The sequence below is a fragment of the Pelobates fuscus genome, chromosome 2 (genome assembly GCF_036172605.1).
Source record: "Pelobates fuscus isolate aPelFus1 chromosome 2, aPelFus1.pri, whole genome shotgun sequence".
Lineage (NCBI taxonomy): Eukaryota > Metazoa > Chordata > Amphibia > Anura > Pelobatidae > Pelobates > Pelobates fuscus.
The window spans coordinates 316,225,647-316,247,080 of NC_086318.1; the positions used below are offsets into that span (position 1 = coordinate 316,225,647).

Below are 21,434 nucleotides of genomic sequence, written 5' to 3' on the forward strand. Positions count from 1 at the left end.
CACTGTAAGAGGAAATGTATAAACATTTACATCATGACAGACAAGGTACATAGGTTGAAAAGGACTAATGTGGTTCGCTTTTACTTCTCAAAGGAAGAGGTGACTCTAACAGAAGAAGAGGAAGCAGTCCGATCATACCTTGCAGACTCAGAACCTTTACCAACAGAACTGCTGGATCAAGTTGTACCAGAATGGTGGACAAAGGAACCTTTTCGGTGATTTAAAAACAAATAATAAAAAGGTTTAAAAATGAAAAACTATAACAAATATATGTCTCATATTATTTTTTTATATTAAGTAAACAAAGCAACTGTAAGTGGTTATTTAATAATAAAATTAAATAAATTACAGTTGCATGCATAATTCTAAATGATAAGAGAAAGGGTGCATGACATGAGAAGTGCTCGGAAGTATTAGAGAGATATCAGAATGATTCTATATGGGCCACAACGATACTGATTGGGACTATCAAGTGTAAGCAGCAGAGAACACTAAACAAACAGAATAATAAATACTATGGTGCTGCAGTTGAAATAGGTGATGTCTAAGGATCATCTAGTATGAGGTAGTCTAAATATTAAGAGCCCCAATGTAAAATGTATTTCTTTTGCATGAAGAACACATGTAGAAATGTCAATAGTTGAATGTGTACCATCCATGCAACAGTTTCAGGTTAATGAGTTTAAATAAACATTCCAAGCACCATAATCAGTGCAGCACAGTGTAGTTATTATGGTGGCAGGTATGCCCTAGTGCCCTTCCATTGGAAAGATGCCAAACCATTTGTGAACAGTTTGACAACTTACCAGAAGCTACGGCTCTCCACCAGTGTGCTACCCTGCACTGCAGTGCTTAGCTCAGGGGAGCTAGCAGAATCTCCCAGGTCTTCTGGTGGCATTGAACAGCACCTAAAGGAACACTATAGGCACCCAGACCACTCCAGCTCATTGAAGTGGTCTGGGTGCGTTATCCCAGGACCCTTACTACTGATCAGGTAATTATTGTACTTTTTAAGAAACTGCAAAACTTACCTGCTAGGGTTTACTCCACCTCTAATGGCTGTCTACCAGCCGGGCTAGTGGGCAACTTTTGGTCGACTAACTGACGGTGGACATCCTCACGTTATGCACCCAAAACCCCACAGGAAAGCATTGAATCAGAATTTCCTTTGGGGAAATCGCAATGTGAGTGCAGCCATTGACGTGCATGCGCATTATGTCTCCAATACATGTTGTATCTTGTTATGTATTATTATACTACATACAGGAAATTTTATGTTATATATTCAGGATTATACACTAAAGCAGTGGTTCTCAGATCATTCCTCATGATCCAGCAGCAGTACAGGTTTTGTCAGTGTCTCCATTTGACTAGAAAAGGGAAATGCATCAATCTTGGACTCTTGCTGGGCCATAATGACTGATTTGGGAACCACTGCACTAAAGTGTAATTTGTCAGAAATTTTAGTTCAAAATACCTGTTTGAAAAATGCTAATTTGCTTTTCAATTCAATCTGAATTTATAACAATTCAGACTTTAGTGAATAACCATGGAAGTGCTGTGTGTTGTGTGATAAGTTACATAATATGCTATCTGCTGCATAATATGATGTGTATTATTTTCAAGGCACCAATACAACTTTACGTTTTTGGCCTCGTTAATATACTGTATTCTTTGCATGCTCAAATCTTTATAGTTTTTGCATAAAATAAATAAATATTTAGCAGAATGCTGCACCACAAGCCTTCCTCTTTAGCCACACACCCTCACTCCATAAAAATTCTTCCTTATCAAATGTATGCACATAGCTCAGCCACTGACTGTTCTGTATAGTCTGAACTACAACGCATTAGAAGAAGAGGACACTGAGAAAGGCATAGTAAGCATATCACAACCTGTATATAGGTTATCTGACTGTCTGCAGACAGATTTTGAATTACAAACAGCTCACTCAGTGCTCTTTGACCTGAGAGTGTTTGCATACCTTTAATAAGGACATCTTTCTGCTATGAGGAGGCTTATAGTGCAGCATTCTGCAAAGCATTTTTATATATATATTTTTTGCAATATACAGTTTACTAATAATGCCAAATTCTATCAAATGCATTAAAGATGTATTGGTGCCCAGTGTCCCTTTAAGGGATATTATGCTATATTGTATGTGCTGTGTTGTTAGAAAGTTATGTGGTACATCATATAAAGTTAGATGTCATTTGTAAAAAATTATATATTTTTTATATTGTAATTTTTTTCTATATTATATATATATATTTTTTTTTATTATAGCACAACTGGGTTTATTCTAGATGGATTCCCCAGCACATTGGAAGAGCTTCAGTATATAGGAGAAAGTGGATTATTTCCAGACATTGCAGTTTTCTTAGAAGTAGACGAAGATGATGTTTGTGACCGACTCCTGCCCCCTCGTATTGCAAAATGGAGAGAAAAACACACAAAAAAGGAAGACCGTAAACGAAAAATAAAAGAAAAGAAGCAGAAACTAAAGGTAAATTCCCAAGTACTTTTTTTAAGATTTCAAGATTTATGTGATTTAATTGAATGTGTACTTTGCTAGCTGACAGTTTAAAATCCTCAGATTTTGCTGTGCGAATGACCCCATACTAAATGGGGCAAAACCATCCAGTTCTGTATTTGGATTCGCTATTAAGAATTTAGTGGATCACTCTATGTCTATGAGATTTTGACATTTTTGGACTGATTTTTGAGCAGACACTAATTTGTTCTGCGTTGCAACTGAACATTATTAAGTTCTGAATCTATAATTCTTGATAATATTTAGGGATTTTTTTACAGGCTCTTTTGGAGGTTAGTGAATAATTCCAAATACCTTGTTCATAAATAGTGATATGTAATAGTCAAATCTTTGATGAATTTACAGGATGAACAAATTGCTAAAAGACGAGCTGAGCTCTTAGCTGAACAAAATAAACTGAATGAGGAAAGAAAGGTAAGTTATTTCAATTTGTATGGAAGCCTTCTTTGTGTGCTAGCATTTACATCCCCATTTTAACTTTAAGTTTTCAGTTACCGTTCCTCATTCTTTCACTCAAGTAAACCCAATTGTTGAAGTACTTACTGGAGTAAGCAGTACAGGGAAGATAAGTAAAAAAAAAAAAACTCCAGGTGTGTCTCAAGCATCTACAGAGAAATGCTGTGCAAATGCAACCATAGTCCAGCATTCATTCCCTAGTCAAGACAAACCTTTCACGTGAGTCGTACTCTAACAAGTCATGTTGCTGCTTTCAGCTCTAATGCCCATTAAAGTGATATGAAAAGCTCTGTTAGTTAAAGGAACACTATAGCATGATAGATTAATACAAACCTGTATTCCTCATATTATAGTCCATCTCTCCCTACTTGTATTAAGGTCCCCTTCAGTGTGCATTAAAATAAAAATTAAAAAAATAAATTTTACTCACCTATTTCCAGCACCACGAATCCATCTGCCTGACCACTCCAACTTTCACAATGCCAAGGAAGAAGCATGACCTCCTCTGCAATTGACTATTTTGGTGCTCCTCTTAGAGAAGCATTGAGACCTAATGCACAGGTGCAGCGAGCGCCGCGCACACATTTAAACTTCCCCACAGGAAAGCACTGAATCAGGGGGGCTTCTATGTCATGTGACCAAGTTTTAATCTGTCATTGCATTAGAAGCCTCTCTAGATGCTGTCATACTGATAGATAGAGGTGTAAACATTGCAGTTTAGATTAGGGAGAGTTTATTTACATGGGTAATTCTCTTTTTGATTCTTTCAGCAGTGCCATGCTCATGTTTTGTGTATGGCCCTTTGAGTGTTAAATTAATTTGTAAATGGTCGAAATGTTGATCGTCCACATTTTTGGAAATTTGCTTTTGCAACATTACCCGGCGGGAGTGGGACCCTGAGGGTGGGGGGGGGACCCAAAGACCCTATAGTGCCAGGAAAACGAGTTTGTTTTCCTGACATTATAGTGGTCCTTTAAACGTTTGACACTTTGGAAGACCTGTGAGTTCACTAAATATATATATATCTATCTATATATATATATATATATATATATATATATATATATATACTTTCTAACGTAGCTAAGCAATTAAAGGCATGCATCTCAATGCAAAGTCTAATTTAAGCTTATTCATATCAAAACGACAAAAACATAGCTATGTACATTGTAAACCAATTTATATATTTATATATATCTAAATTGGTTTACAATGTACATAGCTATGTTTTTGTAATTTTGATATGAATAAGCTTAAATTAGGCTTTGCATTGGGATGCATGCCTTTAATTGTTTAGCTACAGATAATGCTACCAAAGTATTTTGACACAGACCAATTTGTATTGTGGAAGGACATAGGGAAAAGAACACACTTGCACCAAACTTTAAGTATGAAGGTTCCATCCATATGTATATAGATAGCATGTCCACATGTGTGTTTGTCTGGAGGTAAGATATTATGTTATGTGAATGATGTAAAATGTGGACATGGAATTAATGTGCTGCAAACTATGAAGGAGATGAAGAAATAGTTCTAAGGGAATTGGAAAAAGTGGAGGACAAAGGGTATTGATGAGTGCTTTTCCCGTTTCTCAGGGGTAAAACATAGGAGGGACACACCTGTTGTGATTATGATGGTTTATCTATAATGTAGACAGCATTGTGATAAATTGGGTTGGAGAGGCAAGAATGAGCAGCAATTCATTAAGTCAGTCAACAACAAGAAGAGCAGGGAATATTCCCAATACGGCATTATTTAACATATCTTCATACGCTTCATAGGGTAGGTTTTTAAATATATTCATCTTACTTACAGAAAAATGCGTCTGAGGCTAGTGATGAAGAAGAGGAGGAAGATGAAGAAGTTGACACCATTGATCTCATTCTTTCTGAAGAATTCCCTGAAGAAGAAGAGGAGGAAGAGGAGGAGGAGGAAGAGGAGGAGGAAGATGCCTTGGAGAGAATGACATCTGCAATTCAAGAAAAGTGTGAAGCTGATGCTGAGTCTTTAGAGTCACTCAAGGTAATCAAATATTATATTAGATATTATAGCCTGCTTGCTTGATCCATGATCCATGTAGGGACTGGTTACATGATCCATATTATCTCAATGAAGTGGTCTGGGTGCCATGCTCTCCCTGTTTTAATCCTGCAAGTGAAAATTTGAAAACATTGTCTTTCTTTTCATTGTTGGCAATGTTTACATGCCTTTAGTGGCTGCCACTCAGACAGCCACTAGAGGTGCTTCTGACGAGATAGCAGAGTAAAACTCATATAGACCATCTGACTGGTGCAGTATTTTGTCGCACAAGTGCACTAGCTTTCCAGTGCGTTTCTATGGAAAAGCATTGGATTGGTTGAAATAATTGATCTTAATAATCTCAGCCAAGGTCATGCTGCCTGCAGGTGGGTGTCTGTAACCTAAACAGCCATCTGGGACTATAGTGTGAGGAATACACATTTGTATTCCCTAACTCTGTAGTGTTCCTTTAATGCAACATAGGTAATCCCTGCCAAGCTTTTACTTTACTGCTTAAAATGGTTATTTCCTGTAAAAATAATGCTGTTGCACATGATAACATTTTGAAGAAAAATTTATTTATCAGGCTGCCAGGTTTATTCATAAAAGTATGAGTTGTATCAAGCTGAAATTCAAATTACAGGTCAAAACAGATGAACTTGAGTCTTAGCTGACTTAGCTTAGATGGTAATTATTCTAATTCAAAAATACAAAATTTTAACTTCACTTTTATTTTTATTTTTTTTATTTATTCTTTATTTTGTGCGCTGACAGAGTTTAAAATAACGTGAGTGGCCTGCGCAGAAGCCCATTTTGTGATGCCATGACAAGAGTATAAGTATGCCACTTAACTTCGTTGTTACAGTTTTGTGTAGTGGTTTGCATGACCTGCGCAGAGGCCTGGTTGAGATGTTTATTTTTGCATTAGCTGTCAGCATTTTCTTGTTATATATTGCCAGATATTGTATAACAGTGTATAACACAAAAAACAAACAAAAATAGAGTGAAACCAAGGAAATCAAAAAGTAAAAAAAAAACAGAGAGTTCATTTTCCAGATTCTGTCGTTTCTGTTTTTAGACGTCAAATTGTTCCCATGCGGTCCAGACTTTCCGGAACGCGTTAGTAGTATTTCGTACCTGAGCCGTCATTTTATCCATTAAGTAGTTGTCCCTAATTTTTGTCTTGACCAGGGTGACTGGGGGTGTTTCTGGTTTTATCCAGTGTTGTGCTATCGCTCTTCGAGCGGCTAGGTAAAGCATATTTACGAGTCTTTGGTCGTGCTTGTGGAGCCCATCAGTGGGTCGTGAGAGGAGACATGCCCATGGGTCCAGTGCCAGTCGCCTCCCCAAAATTTGTGAGTACAAGTCCACTATGTACCCTCAATATTCCTGTATCTTAGGGCATTGCCACCACATGTGAATGTAGGTATCCTTCTCTCCGCACAGTCGCCAGCATATGAAATTGTTTCACCGGGGTGGTGTACCACCGGAGCATTATTTTGAAAGCTTGTTCCTGTAGTGTCGTGCAGATGGACACTTTTCCATTTGCCTCCCATATGTCCTGCCAGTCTGTCCCCTCCAATGTTTCCCCTAGGTCCGCTTCCCATCTATCCGTGTATGTTTGAGGTCCCCATGTGCCTGATTCTGTGCATATGTGATTATATAATTGTGAGATTAGTTTCGTTGGCATTTTTTCTTTTAGGCATATTTGTTCAAAAAAGGTTAGGGGTTTCGCCGCGGCCGTTTTAACCGTCCTTGTTTGCGCAAAATCCTTTAGCTGCATGTATCGGAAGAAGTCGCGGGTTTGTAACAGGGCAAGGGATTGTAGGTGTTCATATGAGACTAGGTGGTTATCGATGTATGGGTGTGTATATCTCTGTAGAACTGTTGCTTCTATGCCTTTGAAGTCTTGTGCCCTCATGCCTGGGGGGAATGCTTTTGTATTTTTGTGAAAATTGGTCCCATATGCTAATGGAGTTGAGGATGGCCGGACACATGGTCCTCAGGAGCCCTCTGTGTTCCCGTGGCGTCCAAATGTGAAACTGCGGGAGATCCGCACCTGTCAGTAGTGCTTCAATGTCTACCCATCTACGTTGTGCTATGGGGCAGTGCCAATGTGCTACCTGGGCCAACTGTGCTGCTACATAGTAGTGGTGGAGGTGCGGTAAGCCTAGACCCCCCCTCCATTTTGGATTGTACAGTGTGGCTCTGTCTATCCTGGGCTTTTTCCTCTGCCATACAAACCCGTCCGCTGCCCTCTGTATGTCTTTTAAATCGCTTTTGGTGACTCTAATTGGGAGCACCTGAAATTGGAACATCAGTCTGGGTAAGACATTCATTTTTATCGAATGTAGGCGGCCTAGCCAGGAGATGGGTTTGTCCGTCCAATTCTCCAAATCGGATTTTAGTTTTGTGAATAGGGGTGTATAATTTTGTTGAAACAGAGTTTTGGTGTCTGCTGTTAGTTCCACTCCCAGGTACGTGAGAGCTTCTGTGTTAGTTTTAATGTGGTGCGTGCGCCTGATATGTTGTAGGTCTTGGTCGGTCATATGGTAAGGGAGAGCTATGGATTTGGTGAGGTTGATCTTGTATCCTGACACGTCCCCGTATGTTTGAAGGAGTCCTGCTAGATGAGCCATTGATTGGCGTGGGTTCGTAAGTGTGAGGAGTACGTCATCTGCGTATGCTGCTATCTTAAATTGTTCATTCCCGATTTGTGCCCCTGCCATTAAGGTTTGTGCCCGTGTGTCCGTGTATAGTGCTCGTATTGCTGTGACGTAGGGGTCGGGGAAGCCCAGTGTATGGAGCAGCTGGAACATGAAGGGCCATTGCACCCGGTCAAAGGCCTTCTCTGCATCCAGGGAGAGGACTAGGGCTGGTGACTGTGAGTTTGCCAGGTGCCACATCAGGTCTACCCCCCGGTGGGGGGTTTCATACAGTTGGCGTCCCGGAATGAAGCCTACCTGATTCGGGTGGATTAATTTGGGCAGTAAGGGTGCCAGTCTGTGTGCCAGTATTTTCGCAAAGATTTTAAGGTCGGAATTAATTAGGGAGATGGGCCTGTAGTTGGTGGCTAGGGTGGTGTCCTTATCGGGTTTGGGTAGTAAAACTATGTTGGCTATGGTCATATCTAGGTCCGGGGTACCTCCCTGTAGGAAGTGGTTATATAGCTTGGTGAGGTGTGGTATTAGTTCTGTGCTGCACTTTTTGTAATATGACATATCGTACCCGTCTGGTCCCGGAGCTTTATTACCTTTAAGGATGGAGATTGCTGCCCCCACCTCTTCCTGTGTAATAGGTTCGCTTAGTGCTTCTGCTTCCCCTGTTGTCACTGTGGGTAAGTGTGTTTTTGCTAGGAAATCGCTTATGCGGCTGAGGTATTGGGTTTGTGCTTCTCCTTCTCTGGGTGTGTGGTTGTAAAGTTCCCTAAAGTACTCCGTAAACTTCTCGTTGATGTCTTTCGGTGTGTTGACTATTTGATTCGCTATTTTGCGGATTTTAGTGATGTTTTTATGCCTGGGTCTGAGTGTGCGTGCCAGCATTGTGTCCATTTTATTAGCTTTTTCGTAGAATAGCCTTCTAGACCATAGTACGGAGCCGGTTGTATCTGCTATGGTTTGTTCCTTAATGGAATGTCTGCTGTTTTGTAATTAGTTGTATAAGGTGGCGGTGGGGTTTTGTTTGTGTTTTTTTTGCCTGTAGCTCAAGTAAGCGTTTCGTTTTTGCCCCTTTTTTATGTGTAGCCGCTTGTATGAGGTGTCCCCTTACCACTGATTTGTGGGCTGCCCATAATGTAGTCGGGTTGACATCGTCTATGTCGTTAGTGTTAAAGTAGTCCGCGATCGTGTTTCTCGTTGCATCGAGTATGTCCTCGTCCGCTAGTAAGCTAGTGTTGAGTTTCCATGTCCAAGTGGTGTGTTGCAGGTTTCCTAGTGTAACTGTTATGTCTGCGTGGTCTGACCATGTTATGGTGTTTACTTCCGAGTGTACAAGTTTGGTCATTCCCACCCCGTTAAGGAATATGTTGTCTATCCTAGAGTATGTGTTATGTGGGGCTGAGTGGAATGTGTAGTCTTGTGTATCTGGGTGTTGTAACCTCCATGCGTCCAGTGTGTTGGAGGAAGGAGTGTAAGATTTTATCCTGTCCCCCTCTGCCCTGGGATCTCTGCGTCCCTGGTTTGGTGCTGCGGTCGAGGGGTGGACTGGGAACCGCATTCATGTCGCCTCCCACCACTAGAATACCCCCCTGTAGGGTGGTCAGTAGCGATTCTATGGTGTTCCAGAAGTCGTTGTCGGGCTCGTTGGGGGCGTATATATTTACTATGTGTAGTTTGGTGTTATGGTATGTGCCTGAGAGGACCAAGAATCTACCCGCCGAGTCCGTTTGTTTGTGCACTAGGGTAAAGGGACAGTGTTTGTGGAGGAGTATGGCTACGCCCGCCTGCTTACGTATCGCTCTCCCTTCGTGGGTGACTGTATATGTGCGGTCTCCCAATTTTACGGGGGCAGCCCTAGGCAGATGGGTTTCCTGAATTAGGGCGATGTCAGCCCTTTTAGTTTTCAGGTCGTGTAAGAGAGTTCTGCGTTTGATGGGCGTATTAAGTCCCTTAGCATTGATCGATAGTATTTTTAGCGCCATAGGGTGGCTGGTCTGTCGGGTTGCATGACTGTGCGGAGAGTTAGGCCCATACCTGTCTGAGGTCGGTGGGGTTCCCTCCCCGGTGTCTTTGATATCGTCACCTCTTTCGTACTCTGGATTGTGGTCTCACTCGTGCATGAAAAAGAAAAAAATCACATAAATTAACAGGTCAAACATATCATAACTGGTATAAACATTGTGATATAGCATGGTCAATCTAGTCTTACATTTGCCAGATTCGGATGGGGATGTGCCCTCCCCCTGCAAGCCATCATTGTGTGATCCTAACAGGGTAGAGGGTGTCTCCAATCCACCATGCCCGATTGCGAGGCCCCGGATAAAGCCCCATATCGAGTTTGTTCTCCGCCGTGTCCCTCCCTCCCCGTCAGTATGAGTATCCTGACCCAGTCGTTCCCTACTCGTTCCCAGGGAGCTCAGTTTCCCTTCCCTCCTAAACTGCCGTTGCCCCCTCCCCATCCGTGGGTTTCGCATCCCTCCCGGGCCTTGTTGTCAGTGGAGTCCCACCCTCCCCTGCTCTTCTGTTTGTCTTTACCCAGTGCGTAGGGGGGGGGGCTAAGCTATAGTGAGCCCATCAATGTTGTGTTGTGCAAATTATGTGACACTACATGTCCCTTGTATACTTTCCACTCAACTAATTTTCTTGATTTTTGCGTCCGGCCCCTCCTGCGTCCACCAAAGGAGTTGTGGCTGGGGGAACGGGGTCACCATTAATCGGGTGTCCGTCATTCCCCACCGCGCCTAGGGGTTGCCTTATAGCACCTGGTGTCTAACCTGTGTGCAATAGAGTCGTGTTTTTCGTGTGTCCCGTGCCCTCCGCCACCTTCATAGGGCCAGAGCCCTCACAGTATTGTCAAGTCCCCAGACCCCGCAGAGTTAGCGTATCAGTCCAGAGCGATCCCCCCCCCTCAGGGGCTTCGGTTCAGCGTCCCTCTGTATCACCCGTGGTTCTCCATTCCATGGCCAAGGTGTCCAGCTCGGGTAGGGGTTCCTGCTGCAAGGTAAAGTCCTGTGGTGGGTCCACCCGAATGTCCCTGAGGAACTTCTTTGGGTCAGCTCCCGGTATTAGGGTATGTGTCGCACCGTCCTTGAACGCCACTAGCTTAAACGGGTGTCCCCATGTGTATTTGATGTCCCTGTCTTGTAGCAGCGCGGTGAGGGGCCTCCATGCTCGTCTGCGCTGTAAAGTGGTAGGAGAAAGGTCTTGATAGAGGGAGATTACTGCATCTTTGTAGGACAGCTCGTTGTTCCGGGTGTACTGCATCACCGCCTCCTTTGTCCGGTAGTAATGGAATCTGAAGATAATGTCTCTAGGTGGCTGGTTTGCGGATCTGCGGGATCTTAGCGCCCTGTGCGCACGGTCTATTGTCCAGCGTTCGTCGGGTATGTCCGGGATTAGGTGCTTAAAATAGTGCTCCATAGAGGTAACCAGATTCCCTTCAGTGGGGGACTCCGGGAGACCCCTGAGTCGGACGTTATTGCGCCTGGAACGGTTAGCCAGGTCTTCTAACGTGAGTGCGAGTTCGGTGATCTGGCGCTCCATGGTTTTGGAGTGTGCCACCACCTTGTTATACGCTAAGGCGACCTGTTCCATCTTGTTTTCCAGATCAGCCGTTCGGGTGCCCAGCACTTGTATCTCCGCCTTTACTTCTCTGGTGCTGTTGGAGATTTCAGCAGCTAAGTAATTGCTCACCTCTGTCAGCTTAGCCAGTATGTGGGAAGTTTCTCCCGTCGGCCAGTCTGGCCTCTCCTCCCCTGTTCCCTTCACTGGTGACTGTGTGCATCGCGTGCTTTGCTGGCGGCCATCTTGTCCGGCCTGTGTGCCTTGTGGCGCTGTCAGCATGTCTGCTACAGATTTTAGGGTTTCTCTGCTGTCATCCTTTTGTTTCTTAGTTTACTTGTTGCCGGGGTAGGATCCCGGCATTGTGATGCTGTGCGGGGCTGCAATCCGGGTCTCTGTGCCTTTGGTAGGTGCTATTTTTAGGGTGGATTCAGCGGAGCTCCGGAGCTACACGCCCATCTCGGTTGGCCGCCAAACCACGCCCCCCCTTAACTTCACTTTTAAAGGGACACTATAGTCACCAAAACAACTTTAGCTTAATGAAGCGGTTTTGGTGTATAGATCATGTCCCTGCAGTCTCACTGCTCTATTCTCTACCATGCAGGCATTAAATCACTTTATTTATGAACCCTAGTCACACCTCTCTGCATGTGACTTGCACAGCCTTCCTAAACACTTCCTGTAAAGAGTCATCTAAAGTGTATCCGTTCTTTATTGCAAGTTCTGTTTAATTTAGAGGTTCTTATTCCCTGCTATGTTAATAGCTTGCTAGACCCTGCAAGAGCCTCCTGTATGTCAATAAAGTTCAATTTACAGAGAAAGAGATACAATTGTTTAGGTTATATTACAACTGATTGAAAGTGAAACCAGTTTTTTTCATGCAGACTGTGTCAATCAGAGCCAGGGATGTGTGACAAGGGCTGCATAAACAGAAACAAAGTGATTTAACTCCTAAATGGCAGTTAATTGAGCAGTGAAACCTGAGAAGCATGATCTATGCACTAAAACTGCTTCATTAAGCTAAAGTTGTTGACTATAGTAGGTCACTATAGTGTTCCTTTAATTCCAGACAGTTCCTAATTTAGTGATTAACCCTGTGCTTGCTGGATCTTAGTGTAAATGTTTCAAAAGCATTGCTTAAAAGTTAATTTTCGAATAACAAAAATAAGTCAAAAATAGTTAAAGAAGTGGGGCGGAGCCTGACTAGCAAGAGGAGCAGACGTGTGTGCCCTGAGCTCCTGCTATGAACGCAAACAAAACTGGTTTTACCCCAGAAAAAATGAAGATTCAACCAACTCACGGGCAATACAGATCCCAGAGGGGACACAGCGATACACCCCAAGACCTTCCCAATCTGCCAAGCCACGGGAGACTAGAGGGGCACCGCTGCGGCCTACTAAACCGGAGCTGGGGAGAGGCGGCCGATCTCCCTGCTTCCTGGTTATAAGCGTGAACACACGATCTCCTACCCCCCCCCCCCTTTGGACCGGCGGGGGTCATCCCGGTCCCCACTCGACTGCCTTACCCACTCGACCCGATAGGCGAACCTTGCACGGGGCCCAAGTACCTGCAGAGGCCCTGCCTAAAATGGCGACTGACACATGGCCGGCAGAGATGGCGTATGAACAACACGAACCAGCCCTCCGCTCTGTGGACCGCGTATTACAACGGCTGAATGAGCATTTTTACCAGCTATGGATCAACTTAGAGACCCACATGATCTCGATACCGCTCCAGCCTCAAATTATCAGACAGGGCGGCAGGCGACGGAGGGAGTGGAAGACCCCCTCGGGCCTCAGTTACCTTAACAAGCCTGCACCTCCAACTACGGGCCCACCTGGGCCGAGGGCCACCAAGGGCAGGACCCGAAGGCATCACCCACATGGACGGAGGGATGGCCGCCATGGAAGGCAGCAGACCATCAGACCCCTCCGCTACCCCAACCACGGGAAGGACCCGGCCCATGGAAGTGCCCGGGTCCGGGGTTTCAAGATGCCGGCCTTCATCCCGGCCCGGGGCTGGAGGGTGGAAGTGCCTCGCCCCCGGCGACCAGCCGCCTCTGCAACCACCCCTACCACCAGAGCAGCAAGCCGAGAACAGGACATAGAGCGAGAAGGCAGCCCACGAGAAGCCCGCTATCAGCTCACCTGCACGGACGCTCCTTCTGAGCACAAGTGGTTCCAGCCGAGAGTCGGAGTCGGGTGAACCCCAAAGACTGTAAGATTCAGCCACTGAGGACACAATAATGACCCCCAAAGAGACTTTCCTATGATACCGACCTGCCACTTGCCTGATAGCCCAGTTTAAGCTAGCAACTCTGCCCAAACGTTCTATTTTAAGTTAATCTAGGCCTTTTACTGTTACAGTTGCATGACCTTACCTACGAATTTTTCATGTTTTTCTTTAAGCATGGGTCTCAGTAATCTGTTTAGCCTCAACATATGTCTAACTCTCTTTGCTAATCGTTGTATTATGTTTTGTTCTTTAATCCACTCTTATAGTCCAGTTGGTAAACAAAATTGTGAGCATTACTGCAATATAGCATCCTGGACGTACGTTATCTAGTGTCATGCCTTAATTATGATATCCTCTTACTTCCTGGTTGCACGGAGCTTAGCCACACCTCTTTATGACACGGTCTCCCTATTTAATCTGACCGCACCAGCTGATCGACGCTGGATTATTGAACTACGTTCCGTACTCACGAACCGGCTGCAACATCGTTGTGAAAGCCCTCTATTACCGGACCGGACTGGAAGACTTCAAGTTCCCTTCACCTTTCCTCATCCACGACTAAAGCTGAACTCTCTCCATTCAGGATAAACCGCCTCTGAGGAGATCTCGGGAACCAGTGTTCTATGTGCCGGAAGCTAAGTAAAACCTCTGTGATAAGCGTTGCATCTCAAAGCTGTTATTTCCTGTCTCCAAAGTCCTTCGTTAAAACAAACCCGTTACAGCTAACTTCAACTCATACTTTGTCTCAGTTAGCTGCATCAGTCTTACTTCAGTTAAAGTCTATGGAACAGCTATTGTAACTTCTTATCACCTAATTAATTAATACTACTAAAGGACTCTTTCTGATTCAGTCACCTTTTACTACTTAAAGCTACAGTGCATATAATTGTGGACTTCAGTCACCGTTTACTACTTAAAGCTACAGTGCATATAATTGTGGACTTCAGTTATCGTTTACTACTTAAAGCTACAGTGCATATAATTGTGGACTTCAGTTATCGTTTACTACTTAAAGCTACAGTGCATATAATTGTGGACTTCAGTTATCGTTTACTACTTAAAGCTACAGTGTATATAATTGTGGACTTCAGTTATCGTTTACTACTTAAAGCTACAGTGCATATAATTGTGGACTTCAGTTATCGTTTACTACTTAAAGCTACAGTACCTGTAAATTGGAATTAAAGTCAATACCTTTTACTTTTTATAATAAATATTCAAACTATAAGAAATCTGCAGTTGTGTTCCTTCATAACAAATGTATAGACGTGACATCTAGCTTGTGACAAACCTATTATCAACCAAAAATGTGCTAACTCCTCAAGACCATGAACATGATATGTATGTCGTATCAAACGCTTATTACTAATATTATGGCATTGCAAAGCTATATGTCATGTTCAAACCTGACCTCCCAGAGGCAGACAAATGATGTTAATGTTATCATATGTTTTTTACCATGCAAAATAGTCTGAATATTAACCGCATGCCAAATACTTTCTTGTTAAACTATGTCGTCCACCTAAAGCGACCTTAAATGTTTAAACATAGTAACTGAACTCTCATGGTTGCTAAGATTAGGAGACTCTAGATCAAAAATACTCCATGATTAGGCCCTGTAACTCACTGCATAGGACCTACTTAACATTCAGACTAATGACTAGCAAAACCATGCATATACGCAGAGCGCCTAGACTCAGCAAACCTTATTAAACAACAACTATATAGTCACCCTAGCAGCAAAGTTTATCTTATTTAACCATAAATCTGGCTAGTTGTTTATTATGTTAACCAGAATAATAGATGAACATAGCCTGTGACCTCTCAGACGCACCTAACCCATAAATCAATATGTGTCACTACTCGTAGACTACATCACGCAACATTCTATAACACATACCTTAACAACTAGTAGATTGTACCTAGCCAGTGGAAATCTTACTAAACCTAACCTTAAGCGTTCGACTAATCACCTACTAACAAAAAAAAATGTGCAGATTTAACAATGCTACTTCACTGTATCATCCTGTACCAAATATTGCCTGTTTATGCTGTTGTGGCATACCTGAGCAGCTTGTATTTTTCGCTTGCACTACAAAAATAAAGAATTAAAAAAAAAAAAAAAAATAGTTAAAGAAGACTGCTCAACAACATTTAATTTGTAGCTAAAATGCTAATTGAATCAGTATTAAATAACTATGAAAACTATCATCATGAAAACATGTTTGTTTTTATTTACTTTCCACTTATAGGAGGAATTTCAGAGCCTTAAGATACCATTTGTTTCCATCAATGGGGGCCGGAAGCCGCATATCGTGCGTTACCAGTTATACCACAAATTAAAGCAAATTATTGAAAATCGTGAAAGCATTTTTGAAAAATGTTTTCCTGTCAGCTTCATGCTTGCTAGCAAGTTGCTTCATATGTCCTATAAACAGCCAAGTATCTTTGGACGATGGGATCCTGTCAAGGTATAATAATAAGACAACTGTGCATCAATGAAATTATATAACTTGTTACTGTGATAACACTGTACATCTGTTCAAAATTGTGTGGTAGTTGGATATGGAAAAGAGACAGATAAAAATTGATATATTTAAAAGGACATTCTAAGTACCATTGTCAGTCCAGCTTATTGCAGTGGTTATAGTCCAAGGAATTATTTGGTGAAGTCTCTCCATTTTTTGTTATATTTTAATTAAACAAATTTCTGACAAAAACTCCCCAGCACTGAAAATCTAGTCTGTGACAGGTTGGCTATCCTATTACATTAAAAACTATGACAAATTTGTACGGGTAATGTATAAGTAAAACTTCTGTGAAACATCACAGAAAAAAAAGAATACATGGGATATATATTCCTACTTAGAATATTCATAATAAGGACAGTCAGTGGCGTGCAAATGGGGTACAGTGGGGCGGGGGGGAGGGGGAGGGTGGAGGGTGGAGGAACCCAGGTAAGAGTCAGGGGGGGGGGATGACGCAGGTAATATTTGTGGGTGGAGGGGGTGGGAAGGTAAGTGCAGATACGAATAGCATATTATGTGAAACACAGGTTTATGATGCACCAACATTAAAGGGACACTATAGGCACGTTGTAAAGTGGTCTGGGTGCCATGCCCCCCTCGTCTAAACCCTGCAAGTGAAAACATTGCCATTCTGCCGGAACAGCAAAGTTTACATTGCAGGGTTTAAATTACTCCAGTAGCTGAAGAGTTGCTTCCTCTGAAATATGTTTCAATCAGATGGTCTCAAACAGACCATCTGATTGGCGCATCACAGCGTTTGGCAGTGCATGCACACTAGCTTCTTAATGCTTTCCCTTGGAAAATAATTTGATTGGCAGAGTTCTTAGATCTTGATGATCTTAGCCAAGGAGACGTGCAAGCAGAACAAAACCGGTGCAACGAGGGCTGAAAGATAAGTAAATCTCACGCTTCAAGCCCTCACATGTGCGAATTACAGGCCGATCTCGCTGCTAAATTGCGATCTCAAACTATTCACCAAGATCCTATCACACAGAATACAGGCCTTCCTCCCGGACCTGGGATTCACTCCGCAAAGCGAGGCGCAGGACAGCGCGACCCGGGCTCTCGCCCTGATTCACACGGCAACCAGCAGATCGGAGGGCCTTCTCCTGCTCTCCATGGATGCGGAGAAGGCCTTCGACCGAATCGACTGGGGTTTCATGCTCCTGGTCTTGGAGACGCTGAGCATGGGGCCCTATATGATGAGCTGTATTAGGGCCTTGTACTCGACACCTACGTCACGTATCTGCATCAATGGGACTTTTACTGAACCTTTCCCGATATGGAATGGAACCCGACAGGGGTGCCCCCTTTCGCCCCTGCTCTTCGTCCTGGCTCTTGAACCCTTTCTGAACTCGATACAGAACAACCCCGACATTCCAGGGCTTTCGGCGGGGAAAGAGAGACATTCGGTGGTCGCGTATACAGACGATCTGCTGTTTTTCATCACCAACCCAGAAACCTCCATGCCTGCCATTATGGAGGAGTTCACAACAATGTCAAATTTCTAAATTAAAAATGGAGAAATAAAGTAAACAGAGTGCAGGTCAGGATTCCGGATACAAGTCAAGGGTTACCTATTACCTAAATTTCAAAATTAACCTTACCAAATCCACTATCTTTAACGTCTCTATCCACCATTCCAGAGCAGCAGCCCTTAAACAGAAACTCCCTTTCCAGTGGTCTGACACTTCCCTGAAATACCTAAGCACTGTGATCACGAAAGATCTTACCCAACTATACCAAGCTAATTTCCAACCGCTTCTGACTACGCTACACAAAGACCTAGAGCATTTGACGAAGCTCCGCCTCACATGGTTTTGAAGAATCGGGGTGCTTAAAATGAACGTCCCACCCAGAATCCTTTATCTGTTCCAGACTATCCCCATCACTATCCCGGAGGCCTTCTTTGCCTCTCTTCGCTCCATGTCCCTTAAGTTCCTGTGGCATAAACTCAAAGCGCGGATCAAACACGACATCCTCACGTTACTGAAGATGAAAGGAGGCTTGGCCTTGCCAGACTTTAAGATGTACCGCAGGGCCACACACATCCAAAGAATAGTGGAATGGACCAAACAGGGAGTATCCAAACTGTGGAAGAACATTGAGACAACACACATAGGCAGACTGATTTCCGTCCTCCCCTGGCTAGACTACCAACCGGGCAGACAACTGGCCGTTCCACATCCCCTCATTAGAGCGACTATGCAGGTTTGGCACTTGTTGGCCACGCCTCTATCACTCACCACCACACTGTCTCCACTACTCCCCCTGGTCCACAACAAGGTCTTCCCACCGGGAATGGAAACCAGAACACTCAAACACCTACTAGGACAAGACATACCCCGGATCTGCCATGCTCTTGAAAATGGCACAATGCGATCCCTGGAATCAATGGTGCCGTATGAAAGGCACTCATTCATGATGCGCTTTAGGTATACACAGCTAACTGAGTTTGGGCTGTCTATCACCCAGAGTAACTGCACCTCAAGACCACTAACAGAATTTGAGGCAATATGCATGGACCTCGACCCACTGGTAAGGGGCCTGTCCACGCTTTACAGCATGCTCCTACGGATGAGGAGATTGCCACCACCGAGCTTCATGGGAAAGTGGGAAGTAGTCTTGGGTACCACATTGTCGCTTGACAAATGGGACAAAATATGTACCCTCTCGCTGCACTGTGCGCCGTCGAGTGGAACACAGGAAACGGCCTATAAAGTTCTAGCCCTCTGGTACCGCACCCCACACCTCACCCATATCTATGATCCCACCGCCGATGACACCTGCTGGAGGTGTGGCAGGGACCTGGGCACCTTCATCCACCTATGGTGGGAATGCCCTCAGATTTAACCATACTGGGCGACAATTCACATAATCATCACACGGTTCTCAGACGCCCCACCGCCACTGAGCAGCATTTCTTGTACACCACACCACCATGCGTAATTTGGCGTATAAAAAATCCCTGACAATCAGGATTCTCAACGTCACCAAAAGCCTGATTCCTCTCTACTGGAAAAAACAGACAGCACCCCCTCCCCCTGACCCTGTGGTACCAACACAGGGAATACCTCAGAGCACTGGAAGAGCTCTCCCTACTAGCAGAGGGGAGATCACAGACATACATGACTATTTGGACACACTGGATCCTGTTCACCGAACGTCCCAATTTCCAGGCCCTTATACTCTAACCGAATGACTACCGCCACGACAAACAACGAGTAAGACGGACAACACCGACAAAGACTAACAGACACGCCCCAGATCCATAGCCACCTGACTGACCCAGACTTTCCATGGGGAACGAGACAGACTAAACTGGACTGAGGGACACACTCCCCCTGGGGCTGGGCGCCACTCCCCACCCCACACAAGCCCAGGGGACGAGAGGGGAAGGGGGACACCACAACACGTAGACACATGGCACGGACTAGCCAGCCACCCAAGTCTGAGGCCACAGCTGCCGAACCGGCCCACTCCGACACCTTCCCCACCCGCACCACAACCACCGCTGCGGGCCGCCCCCACGTTTCCCCAACTCTCCCGGCCCCTGCAGAGTCACCCGCCTCAACTATAGGGGCACAGGCCCCCCACGGCACACTCCTAGAGGCGGGTGGTCACACCAACTGGGAGACGCTGGGACGTGACCTCTCTAGCAGAACACAGCTGGCGGGACGGGGGGGGGGGGTGAGAACACACAGACTATATAGGGCGGCAAACCCCTCAGTACAGATGTTAGACGTGATGATAAACCTACGAAGCGGATACCGGATCTAGCCAACGAGCGACCCATGAGGTCAGGTGCCTGGGCAGTGCTCCAAACGCCGGCGCACACTTCACACACACCCCTGCGGACCAAACAGCTTAGTTGAATACCTGTTAAATGCATTACACATGATGGTATACGTATGGGTATAAATTCATAGACATCTGGATGAACGTATACGTATAGGCAGCGGTGGATGCTTACAGAAAGGCTTGTTTTGTATCTGGAGAAGAAACGAGAAGAGCTAGTTAATGTAAAGTCCAGCAGAAACAGAATGTTCTAAGTCCTACATGTAACCCACTGAATGCTTATTAGGCGACCTACACAGCTCTGATCTTAATGTTCGATGAGAGATCTGTGCATCTCGATCTGTCTGTTATTATGAACCAAAGCTGAAACCTGCGTGTTTCACCATACTAACCACATGCATTTCTTTTTTTCTGTAACTCTACAAAAATTTTAAGGCAGTACAAAGGCAGCTTGAACATATGCCTTGCCCTTGCAGCCACTGTACTTTTTAGCCATATAGATTACAGTACAGTAAAAGAAAGGGGAATGCTATATTTTACAATCCTAATGTATATTTACTATGTAATGAAAATTGCAGTAAAAAAATTAAGTCCAACCTGGGCTATGAAAAAAGTGAATAGAAATTAGCCTCTTTTTGTACGTATTCAGGTTTTTACATCCAATTACACATTGTAACATAGTTTAACTAACTTCTTTTTCAGCTAAGCCAGGGAGAAGTAATAAAACCTTTTCAAAACCAAGAAAAACCCGGATTCCCTTTAATCTACCGACAGTATATTTACTTCTTCTCAACGAAAGAAAATAGGAACATTTTCATTTCGAATCCTATTAAATTTCTTCATCAGCCAAAGCCCAAACCTTCTGTGCCAATTAGAATTGCAATTGTTGGACCTCCCAAGTCTGGAAAGACTACAGGTAACATAAGACAAATGCAAAGTCCAGTTTAATTGATTATTGAGCATTGTAAATATGTTACTATTATATACTAATACTATTATATCTACTGCTATATATTGATTGAGGTATCTAATCACAGCTTCATCCCAGGAGTTTTATTTTGCGAGGTCTTTAGAAAACCATTTTTATTTCAGTATTATTCATTATGGCAACCCAGAAACATAAAGTACTTCAGCGTGTTGAAGTTCTTTATGTGTAAGGAGTTTAACATAAAGGTGCCAATTTCAGTATAAATCTGCACTTTTAGAACTCGGTCAGAAATAGCTCCAGGGCCATCACACAGACAGCTGGGGAGAGTTTCTTCTGTTTCTTTTAGCTCCACAGAACTTTCAGAAGTGGCAGGCACATTGAGCTATTGTTGCTTTCCCCCTATCTTATTGAGCTGTAGTACAGCTCATGGAGAAGCATGAGAAAGCTGTGATCCTTCACAGAGGCTTCTTATCTCAGAGGCATCTCTTTCAGTCTGTGCTGGGGAAAGGGGGGAGGAGACATAAATGCTACGTAGAGCATGTCTGCAGCCTCTGCAAGCTGTTTTTACCTATGCCGATAAAGAAAACATGAAAAAAATACATGCATGGTTTAAATCTTTAAAATTCTCATTAGTGTACCTTCTGTCAGTAAAATTCGGTGTAGGACACCAGATTGCATGTCGGAACCAAAGCAGTCAT

The 21,434-nt window shown here is 43.9% G+C and overlaps 1 protein-coding gene across 1 annotated transcript in view; it reads left to right on the plus strand.

Moving 5' to 3' along the window:
- Positions 1–21,434, plus strand: part of AK9 (adenylate kinase 9) — a 113,557-nt gene that overhangs the window by 71,504 nt on the left and 20,619 nt on the right. Inside the window, exons 25-30 of the mRNA XM_063443519.1 lie at positions 94–215; positions 2,287–2,506; positions 2,900–2,968; positions 4,826–5,032; positions 15,735–15,953; positions 20,511–20,724. Coding sequence (XP_063299589.1) covers positions 94–215; positions 2,287–2,506; positions 2,900–2,968; positions 4,826–5,032; positions 15,735–15,953; positions 20,511–20,724 — 1,051 coding nt within the window. The remainder of the gene's footprint in view (positions 1–93; positions 216–2,286; positions 2,507–2,899; positions 2,969–4,825; positions 5,033–15,734; positions 15,954–20,510; positions 20,725–21,434) is intronic.